Source organism: Hibiscus syriacus, unplaced genomic scaffold (genome assembly GCF_006381635.1).
Source record: "Hibiscus syriacus cultivar Baekdansim isolate YM2019G1 unplaced genomic scaffold, ASM638163v2 tig00110722_pilon, whole genome shotgun sequence".
Classification (NCBI taxonomy): domain Eukaryota; kingdom Viridiplantae; phylum Streptophyta; class Magnoliopsida; order Malvales; family Malvaceae; genus Hibiscus; species Hibiscus syriacus.
In genome coordinates, this window is record NW_024062840.1 from 736,662 (window position 1) to 748,334 (window position 11,673).

General features: G+C 35.2%; 1 protein-coding gene across 1 annotated transcript; it reads left to right on the top strand.

Annotated features, from left to right (window-relative positions):
- Nucleotides 1-1,958: 1,958 nt before the first annotated feature.
- LOC120139103 (histidine kinase 2-like) lies at nt 1,959-11,311 on the top strand. The gene is given in 15 exon segments (XM_039154435.1): nt 1,959-2,545; nt 2,547-2,891; nt 3,687-3,956; nt 5,419-5,913; nt 6,169-6,444; nt 7,443-7,612; nt 7,741-7,953; nt 8,070-8,256; nt 8,354-8,405; nt 8,488-8,717; nt 8,818-8,916; nt 9,026-9,693; nt 9,873-10,379; nt 10,545-10,910; nt 11,032-11,311. Coding segments are annotated over 14 exon segments (3,822 nt in total). The 5' UTR covers nt 1,959-2,488; the 3' UTR covers nt 10,798-10,910; nt 11,032-11,311.
- The last annotated feature ends 362 nt before the right edge of the window (nt 11,312-11,673 follow it).

An 11,673-nucleotide genomic window follows, 5' to 3' on the forward strand; every position in this document is an offset into this window, starting at 1 on the left:
TGACCATATGAATATAGTTAACTTTAATAAAATTGGATAAATGAAAAGTCAAATATTTTAAAATTTTATTTTTGTTTAGATTAGAAACTTTTTATTTAATTTTAAATTATTCTTTATTTATTTCTAGAATTTATGACATTGCCCATTATTCTTTTTTGTTACCCTCCAGTTCCAAGATTTCGTCATGACTAATCTGGATCAACCCGGATAGTACACTTGACTTTGGTGGGTGAGTCTCCCTGCAGAGATTTTCTACATACACAAAATCTCGAATCTGAGACCTTACTTGAACAATATCAAATTGCTTACCACTTGAACCAACCTCGATTAACGACGTAGTCCATTATTTATGTTAATAGTATTCCAGTTTTTATTTTTATTACTAAAACAAAACCAAAACCAAGCCTAAGGATTCGGACAAAAAAAAAAAAGAAAAACAAACAAGACAAAGAGAGAATCAGCAACAACGCCTATGCATCCCCTTTGTGCATTGCTTGCGATCGAGACATTTTGGGGCCAATATTGTGAACAAAAATTGTTTGAAAAATGCATAAACATTTTTGGGGTCATTAAGTTAAACTAATCATACATTAAAAGGGAGTATTATTTTAATCATTGCTTCCCATATTAAGGATTCTCAAAATTTATTTTATTTATTCTATTAATTAATTGTTTATTAACGGTGGTTGCAAGTATATAGTCGACCCATATATTGGTTGATGCCCACATCATTCTTTAACGATAGGAATCTTCAAATGCCCCTCACCTGGTGCATGTTAGTCCACACACTGCAATCCCCCACCCCTTTATTTCTTTTGGATAAATTACACACATGACCATTTAACTATAGGTAAACTTCAACCTGATTATCGATATTTTAATTTTGTCAGATATTTCATTTAATTATTCATATGATATCAACTGAACCACCAGCCGTTAACATTTGTTGGAGGGGCTGACATGACAGTTAACAAAATAAATATAATTACATATTTGATCATTATTACTTATATATTCTATTAATTTAGTCTTAATTTTAAATTATTTAATAAATTTAATCCCATGATCATATGATGGATTATTTTAAAATTATTATAATTTTAATATATATAATTATTAAATTGATTCGATTAAAATTCATTAAATTAATTTAAAATTAGGATTAGATTAATAAAAATATGTAAGTAATAAGTACTACATGTATAATTATGCAAACTTTATTAATTATCACATCAATTTTGACATTATTTACATAGTTAAATTTTTTAATTGATAAAATTAAAATATCAACGATCATATTAAAATTTATCTATAATTAAATGATCATGAGTGTAATTTATCCCAATCTTTTTCAATACTGTATTGATAGGCAGAGGTAATTTTGTATTATTCATTTCAGAATTCTATAAAACAAAATATGGGTTAAAATCTTACGAGTCATTCCATTAAAAACAAAAAAGATTTATTTACATGAAGCAAGACAAGGGTACTCGACGGTATAGTTTTCAAACTGGAGTTTGAACTCAGAATTGGGAAGCCATGGTTAGCTGACGTGGAAACAGGGGGAAGTGAAATACCAAGTTTAGCCTTTTAACGGAGTCAGACCCTCTGACTCGTTCCTTGTCACTGCGTGTTCTGATTCAATCCGTATACGTGAGCTGCAGCACAGCAGAGGAAACAAAGTATCTTCCATCTTTAAAATGGTGCGGTCTCTTTCAACTGACAAAAAAACAGAAAAGCAAAAGAAAAACCCAGAAAATTAAATATGAAAGTGGTGAAAAAAAAGTTTACAATTCTGATGTGATATTAAGTAATAAAATAATAATATACGGGGGAGAAGATGACAACACCCTTTTTCTTTTGTTGTTGTTGTCGGAAGGGTGGTTCCTTGTGTAGTAGTTTGTTTGCTTTTGGGGCCTAAAACCTTCCCAACCTAGATGATGAGATATTTATGTAACCCAAAAACTCAGTGTTTTAAAAAGGCAAAAAAAAAAAAAAAGAGTTACTTGCCTCTCTTTTTTTATCCAAAGATTGATGATTGATTCCAGTTGGGTTACCTAGAAAACCAGCTGGGTTAAAGTTAAAAAACTTGGGTGTCAATATGAGATTTTTATCAAAATGCTGCTGTCTTGATACTTTCTTTTGATTCTACTGGCTTTGAAGGAAGGTTAGAGGGTACTTGATATAGGAAAAAGCCAAAGTTTTTTGGTTTCATTTTATGATTCCCTTACATGTTTCCCCAAAAGAACACTGGGTCGGGTTCAGATCTTTGGTTTAGGCATGATTGCAGATGCTGTTTTGGTGTTGTTTCAAAAGGAAAGCATTGCTTTTGATGGGATAATATGAATTTTCAAGTGGATGGTATGGAGTTTGGACCACTTTGCTTTCTATGTGAGGTGGATAATTGCAGCTTGTTTTTGTTGAGAAATGAGCTGGACTACCTGCTGCTGAATTTTGGTCTTCGGGTCAGCTTGGAGGTTTTAGTTTCATGAGTTGTTCTTCTGGTACTGGGAATTTTGTGAAGGTTTTAAGCTTGTTGGAGATAGAAACATAAGTGTGCTTTACTCAATATGTCTATGAACGACAAGCTTTCTGGCTCTAATGGTAGATTATCGTCAAATTCCAGGCTGAAGAAAGCAAAGGAGACCGTTCATGGGCATGGACCAAATTCTTTCAGGAAATGGAAGAGAAACTTTCTCTTTTTCTGGATTTTAGGCTTTATTTCATATGGAATTGTTTCGTTTTTCTTGAGTTCCAACAGTATGGCTTTGGAGAGAAATCAGAGGAGTCTTGATTCTTGTGAGGAGAAGGCAAGAATCTTGCTCCAACAATTCAATGTTAGCAGGAACCAATTTCATGCTCTAGCTTCTTTCTTCTATGAATCAGATCAGGTAATTTTTGTATATTGGTTAGCTTCAAAACTTCACCTATTTTTGGCTTGGTTTGTATATGCAATTAGTTTATGTACTGGCAAAACTGTTGCTTTATTGGTCCTGTTCTGATTATGAGGGCTGAATTTGGAATATGATAAGACAAATATGTGGCTTTGTTACTTCTATATGATTTTTCCCTTGTGGAATATTATGTAGATTGAAGATAATCCTTTCTGGTTTTTACAGTGTTTCAATTGTAGTTGACTAGTGGTGCTTGAAATTGTAGAAGGTACATGTTTGGAAATGGGGTTATGAACTTATGATATGATTTGGTTATCTGTTTAATATCTTTTTATTGTATTCTTCGGTACTTGTATAGTTGAATAAATGATTGCCAAGAAAATTGCAGTGCTCATGATGTTGAAATATAATTAATATCGATCATTTGAACACTTTGAAAGAGTAGAATCATATGAACATGTCATATTATGTAATAGCGGTTAAGGACTCGAGAAAACATCAGATTTTTTTTCTTGATGGGAAATGATTTATGAATTGTAACATTGAAGGGTGAATAGTGTTTAAGATCTAGAATTGTTGATAGGTGGTTGTTATATCAAATTTATTTAAAAGTTATGAACTTATGATGCTTTAGTTCCTGCATGGGATTGCGTTCTCGCATCTCGTTTCAAATAATGTATGCTGCGTAAGAATTGTTTGTTGAGAAGTTGCACGATCACTCTCTTTGGCGCTACTACCCTAGATTTTCTATATGAAATCTATATCATTCTCTCATTGCTTTGCATATTACAGATATCATTTCTTGAATGTGTCAAACATTCAGGACCTAAAAGGCCATCGAGTGATGATGTTGCTTGTGCTCTCAAGGTAATGTGTTCGGAGAAGCAAGACTTCAAAGTGCAGCAGATGTGGGTTGTAAAAACTATGGAGCTTAAGGATCAATGCCCTGTCCAAGTTGATAATATACCCGGAGAGCATGACTTGTCGTTGCTGGATCACCGTACTTCTGTCTCGCAAAGTTCTGTTTCATTAGTATCACGGGAGCACCACAATGGCGAGAAGGTAACATCTTGATTTTAGAAACATCTGAATGATCTGATAGTAGCGAATATTCAACCACTTAACTTCGAAAAGCTTAATTAATGCTTTACCATGAATTTTTCCTACTGAATGGTAAAATATGAAAAAAAAGACTTTACATGGTTACTAATTAGGGGTCATTTATGTAAGATTACCTTTGGGAATAAGATTATTGGAATGTAATATTACTTAACATATTACTAGAATGTGTATTACCTTACTTGGTTTGTTTGACACGAAAGGTTGGAGCTTTGAGGAATATAAGATAGGAATAATGTTACTAAATTGTCCTTGTAATATATTTTCTTATTAACAAGTTGAATTCTCAAAATTAAAGTAGAAGTATTTACATGAAAGTTAATAAAAAATATAATTTTTTATAATTTCTAATTTATTTATTCTTTTGTAATTTAAGATAGAAATAATTTAATACTATATATTTTTTTATTTTTTCTAATTTTTTATTTTTTTGAAAATACATAAAAATACTTACACCAGTGTAAGTATGTGTTTATTTCTAGGCATTGAGAGATGTATATACTTACACCAGTGTAAGTATGGTGTAAGTATGTTTTTATTTTTGCATTTTTTTCTTAATTTATTCATGCTACATGTATAAATTGTGCGACAAAATATATTATTTGACAAAAATAAAAAAACATAAAACAAAATAAAATACTTATAAACATTTTATGAAAATTAATCCTAAAATTAAACGTAATAAAACACATACAAAAAATAAAACTTGATATATTTTTGTACTTTTTATTTATATGCATCATACTATTTTATAATAGGTATTAAAAAATTTGGAACCATAATAAAAAAATAAGATAGATTTATACTCATAATTTTGTACAAAAAAAGATTAATTTAAAATAGTTCTATTATTTCAAGGGTGTTCTTATTCTAGAGGGAGGGAATTATCTAATACCTAAGAAAATGAGGGGAATGACACCCAAAAAATGATACTGTAGGGAATACTTCATTACCTCCTAGAGAGAATGTTCTTAAACCAAACGTGGGTATGTGATTGTAATTCCAGAATAGATTATTCCCCTCTTTCGTGAACCAAATGTCCCCGTAATGTTATTGGAAAAAAATTATTCGTAAGACTTGTGGAGCACATCATTGGCTGATTATAATTTTGGCAGCAAAAGATTTCTGAAAAGAAGCTGACAAATTTATTCTGATTTTGTTAGGTATATATAATGTAACTTATGGTCTCAATTGTGAAATGTTTAACTGTCAGGATTATACATATGCATGCATCATACAGTTAAGCATGTGAATTAACCATGATGTAAAGTGGAGTTAATCCGATAAAGGGAAAAATTACCCTTTTTCTTGAGTAGATAATTTGAATGTCACGTATGTATATATATGGTCTTACTAAAATTGCTTGCCTAATAACTGTCCTTTTATGTTGTTTTGGCATGAACAGAAAATCTTGCGAGGAAGTGAACTAGGAGGTCGACCGGCAGACAATTTTGAGGCCTCATCTTTCTGTATGGGGAAAGGATGTTGGTTGCTTCTCGTTGGAGTCATACTTCTCAGTAAGATTTCAGGAGTTCGTTTGAAGCTCGATTGGCAGAGAAAGAATGAGCCAGCTCCGTTGCAGCCTGTACCTCAGCAACTACAGCTGCTACTGCTACAGAAACAGAAGCAGCTAGACCAGAGCCCTCCAAAAGGTGCCGGAAAGTGGAGAAAGAAACTTCTAATAGTTTTTGTACTAGTGGGTATCCTTACATCCGTCTGGCTGTTTTGGAATTTAAACCAAAAGATCATTTTTAGGAGGGAACTGACTCTTGCCAACATGTGCGATGAGAGAGCTCGGATGTTGCAAGATCAGTTCAATGTTAGCATGAATCATGTTCATGCCTTGGCAATCCTTGTATCCACTTTTCACCATGGGAAACATCCATCGGCCATTGATCAGGTCATATTCTATGTGCTTTATATCTAAAAATCAAAATGTGTTGCTAATTTGACTTACATAGACTAGTCTATGCCAATGACTGCTGATGGCAAGTCTCTGGTCTCAGTTGCATCACTCGACTTGATGGTCATCCACTATGGAAGCGTAGTTCTTGGCTTGAAATTGTATATGAAATTCAAGTGCTTATAATGTAAACAAATCTAGCTCTCATTATATATCAACTATCAACCTGAACTATTATTTCATGCTTTGCAGAAAACATTTGGTGAATACACTGAGAGAACAGCTTTTGAGAGGCCACTTACCAGTGGCGTTGCTTATGCATTGAAAGTTCTTCACTCGGAAAGGGAGCAGTTTGAGAAACAGCACAGATGGACGATAAAGAAAATGGAAACCGAGGACCAGACTTTAGTCCAAGATTGCTTGACAGAGAATTTGGACCCTGCACCAGTTAAAGATGAATATGCACCGGTGATATTTTCACAAGAAACCGTGGCTCATATAGTCTCTATTGACATGATGTCTGGAAAGGTATGCTTTTCTTTGTCTTAGGCCAAACTATATATTATATTTTCCCTATAAAAACAACCTGTGTTCTCTCGGAATGTTGAGTGCCATTTTTGCTTCCCCATCAACCTCACCATAAAGAACGACACAAAAAGAGGTCAGATTCTAGTTTACTTTTGTCCTTGTGTTCGAGCACGTATGTGTCTGGATGCTTGGACACACGGATGCACAGCCATTTCCTACTCTTAAAATTGCTCTCCTGGTTTTTGAAAACAGGAAGCGGGAAATTTCTAGAATAACCCTTCCTATAAATAAACCTAGTAGAAGTCTTGCAAATTATCTCATTTCAGGAGGAAAAGGTCTGTGAATTGTGAGGCTGACAGCTTGGCTAAGGCAGGGATAGGGTAGTTTTTAATGGACAGAGGTGAGTTTCAGGGGTGACGTTTGTGTGTGGGGAGGTCGTTGTATTAGCCGGCTGTTGTGTGTAATGTATTTTTTATGGAATGAAATTTGAGACACTCTTTTCCTCCTTCCAATGTCCGTTGATGTACTTTTGTACATTAATGGATATGAAGGGGGTTTTTAATGAGGTCTCGCTATTTATCAAAAAAAAAAAACTCAGTTAAATACAGGCACAATAACTATAAACTAGAGTGGGGACCGTTTAAGTAACTCAGTACAAATTCTCCCTACTGAAAGCAGAACTAACATTCAGAAAGTTGGAAAGTCGTGCAAATTTGCCCGAAGTTCAAATTTTTATTGATGAGAAATGGTTTCATCAGTTATAGCATGTAATTTCTTTAACTGATTCAGCAAACATTGAGGACGAGTTTGTACTATTAGAATATTGCTTAAAAATAGATTGCTTAGCAACAAGTTTATAATCTGCATTCTCAGAAATTTTCTGTTTATTCTTAAACACTAAAACACAGCTTAGAAGCGTGTCTACTTGTATCTTCTTACTGTCTCATCTTCATTTAGCCAATAATGCTATGTTATTTTGCTCTTTCCACTGTTCACAGCAAGACCTTGAGAACATCCTCCGAGCAAGGGTGACCGGAAAGGGAGTACTGACATCACCTTTTAAGCTGTTAAAATCCAATCACCTCGGTGTTGTGCTCACGTTTGCAGTTTATAACAAGGATTTGCCTCCAGATGCTACACTAGAGCAGCGTACTGAAGCGACCGTGGGGTAATTATCTCTTAAACTGTTTGATTTTCTATATAATAATTCTGACAAGTGCTACTGTTATTGTTGTTGCCAATTAGTTTAATTTTATGTTTGTAACAAAACATTTGAATAGTCTTTCTCAATTACAGGTATCTGGGTGCATCTTTTGATGTCCCCTCCTTGGTGGAGAAGCTCTTGCACCAACTTGCTAGCAAGCAAACAATTGTTGTCAATGTTTATGACACAACCAATGCATCTAATCCGATCAGCATGTATGGTACTGATGTAATTGATACTGGCCTGCTGCATGTCAGCAACGTTGATTTCGGGGACCCGTTACGGAAGCATGAGATGCACTGCAGGTTAGTAGTCTGCTTTTTTTTTTCCCTTTTCAAGAATATATAAAAGAAATTTAATATTGGCTAAAAGAAATGGGACTGTATGTTTTCTCGAAATTGCAATGTTTTTGCTCTTGCAGATTCAAGCAAAAGCCTTCGTTGCCTTGGACGGCAATCAATGCATCCATTGGAGTCCTAGTTATCACTTTGCTTGTTGGTCATATATTCCATGCAGCTATATGTCGAATTGCAAAAGTTGAGAATGACTGCCGTAAGATGATGGAGCTCAAAGCTCGTGCTGAAGCTGCAGATGTAGCCAAATCTCAGGTTTGTTTGCTACTACTCGGAAACAAGTTTCTCTCCTTTATAAAAAAATTGGGCTCAATGCTATAGTGTTTTCTAACTTAATGGTTCTCTTTTGTAGTTTCTAGCTACTGTTTCCCATGAGATCCGAACTCCAATGAATGGTGTTTTAGGTGATTAGAAAGCCCTTCAACTCTATTCCAGCACAAGTAATTAAACAATGGTACTTATATTACGTTCCTATAATATTCACAGGTATGCTTAAAATGCTGATGGACACCGACCTTGATGCGATCCAAAGGGACTATGCCGAGACTGCTCATGCCAGTGGAAAAGATCTTATCTCACTGATAAATGAAGTCCTTGATCAGGCTAAGATAGAATCAGGCAGGCTTGAACTTGAGGATGTACCCTTTGATATACGCTCTCTTCTCGATAATGTTCTCTCACTCTCCTCTGACAAATCTAATGATAAAGGGATTGAGGTAAAACCAAGTTGCTTCTTTGGTTACTCATCTAATTTACTTCCGTTTTTCTTCACGTTCTTACATAATCTTGTTTGTTTTGTTCTTTGAACATGAGAAGTTGGCTGCTTATGTATCCAGTCGGGTTCCTGAAATTGTTGTCGGTGACCCTGGGCGGTTTCGACAAATAATTACTAATCTTGTTGGAAATTCAATTAAGGTCTGCTATGTTCAAAATCACATGTTCCTTCCCTTTCCGTTGCCTCATACAACTAAAATTTAATATAGAAAATCAGATGAATATTTAAGTTACATGCTCGAATCTGCAGTTCACGCAGGACAAGGGGCATATATTTGTCTCAGTGCATCTGGTAGATGAAGTGAAAGATGCATCCGATGTGGAAGACAAGGTGCTACAACAATGCATGAACTTAGTTCAGGACATGTCGAGCAAAACCTATAATACTTTAAGTGGTTTTCCGGTGGTAGACAGATGGAGAAGCTGGGAGAATTTTGAAATAATAAATGGAAAAGATACAATGAATGATCCCAAAAAGATTAGATTAATAGTAACAGTTGAGGACACAGGTGTTGGGATTCGTTTCGATGCTCAAGGTGAGATTTTCACTCCTTTCGTACAAGCCGACAGTTCCACTTCACGACATTATGGTGGGACTGGAATAGGATTGAGCATCAGCAAACATCTGGTTGGACTCATGCATGGGGAGATTGGGTTCGTGAGTGAGCCTGGTGTTGGTAGTACTTTCTCATTTACTGGAGTTTTTGGAAAGGGCGAAGCGAGTTCTCTTGATTCCAAGTGGAAGCAATGTGATCCCGCGGTTTCAGAGTTCCGAGGATTGGGAGCTCTCATTATTGATAATAGAAGCATCCGCGCGGAGGTCACAAGATACCATCTACGGAGATTAGGAATATCCGTCGCTATAACTTCCAGTTTGGAGTCGGCATGCACCTACTTGTCTAGCGTTTTTGGGACAAGGTAGCTATATATATGTGCATATGTGCATACATGCACACATACTTTTCCAAACCTGCATCGATATTTATAAGTACTATATTGCTGTCTTACGAAAAATAAGAATTTGAAGACGACTTGTTTTTGACCATACCATTTAACTCACATTGGTTTTACTGGTGCATTGTTCGTTAATTCTGCAGTACATTTGCACATTTGGCCATGATTCTTATCGACAAAGACGTTTGGAATCAAGAAGAAGTTATTCAGTTACGATCTATGCTTGAAGGACATAGGCAAAACGGCAAGCTAGATGTTTCAACAAACCTTCCAAAGATTTTTCTCTTGGGTACCTCCATGAGCCCCGTTGAACGCTCCAAGCTTAAGACTGCAGGGTTTGTAGATAACGTGCTGATGAAACCTCTTCGGTTGAGTGTGTTAATTGCCTGTTTTCAAGAAGCCCTTGGAAATGGTAGAAAGGGCCAAGTACAGAGAAAGAAAATATCTACACTTGGGAGCTTAATTGGAGGAAAGCGAATTTTAGTTGTCGATGACAATAAGGTTAACCGAAGAGTGGCAGAAGGTGCTTTAAAGAAATACGGAGCAATTGTTTCCTGTGTCGAAAGAGGCCATGATGCGCTCAACCAGCTCAAGCCACCCCATAATTTCAATGCATGCTTCATGGATCTCCAGATGCCTGAAATGGATGGGTAATCAATCCATAACCTCTTTGCTTAGCATTTACTCAAGCCAATATTACTCTTAGTTAATCCAGAACCAGCTATTTCGGTTTCGATTTTATGTAGTGATAAGAATGCTGGTTTGTTTGATAGAGCTTGGTCTAGACATCTTTAAAGATGCATAATATTATGCAGATTCGAAGCAACTAAGCAAATCCGCAGCACCGAGAATGAGGTGAATGAAAAACTTGCTTCTGGAGAAGCATCAATCGAGATGTATGGAAATGTGTCTCACTGGCACATTCCAATATTAGCAATGACAGCTGATGTGATCCAGGCTACATATGAGAAGTGTCTGAAATGTGGGATGGACGACTACGTATCGAAGCCTTTCGAGGAAGAGCAACTGTATTCAGCCCTCACACGGTTTTTTGATCCCGGCTTATAGGGTGGAAGGTAGCTTCAGCAGTCCTTCGGTTCTCTTCACAAGCGACAAGCCTTGACTCCATGAGTCTGCTCCAACCTGCATCTTGCCTCGTAATGATAGATGTCTAAAATATGGTAATCTCTGGCATCACCATATATATATATCATGAATACAAAATATTTGATGAAATGCCGAAGCCAAAATATGATTGTCACCTTGTCGGATGCTCACCGTGTCGGTTCTTTTAATGGGCAGGAAATTCCAAGCTTGCATGAATGAAAGTACGTTGAAGGGACAAAGCGGTGGCATTACGTCTACATAGCAAATTTGATTAAATTTGTAATTAAGGTGCTCTCCATTCTTTTTGGCTTCTCATATATGTTTTCATCCAAGCAATAAAAAGCTATATAGAGTTGTGTGTATGTTTCAAAATCTTTACAAGGGCAGTTTATCAAAGTTGCACAAAGTACATGGATCCCTGGGGTGGTCGGTTGATGTGGTTGTCCCTTAAAATTTTAATTTATCATATTTTAGATATTTTTATCCTTTTATTTTTAGTAACTTTGTTTGGATAAAGAACCAAATGACCTCCATAGTAAAAGAATTGTTATTCTTTGAGAAATCGGGTTTCAAGCACTAAATATATCACGGGTGTGAGCTTTTAATGTTGAAAGTTTGAGAGTTATCTTTAAACATATAGTCTTGTATTTTGTTTGGATAAAAATATTTTTAAAAATGAAATTAAGTTATTAAAACCTTGCAAGTTTAAAAAATTCTCTATAAAAAACAATATTCAAATAATTTTTTTTAAAATATATGTAATATGAATATCATTAAATTTGTAAAAATGTCGATATATCTTTAATAATATATATATATATATATATATATTTAGAA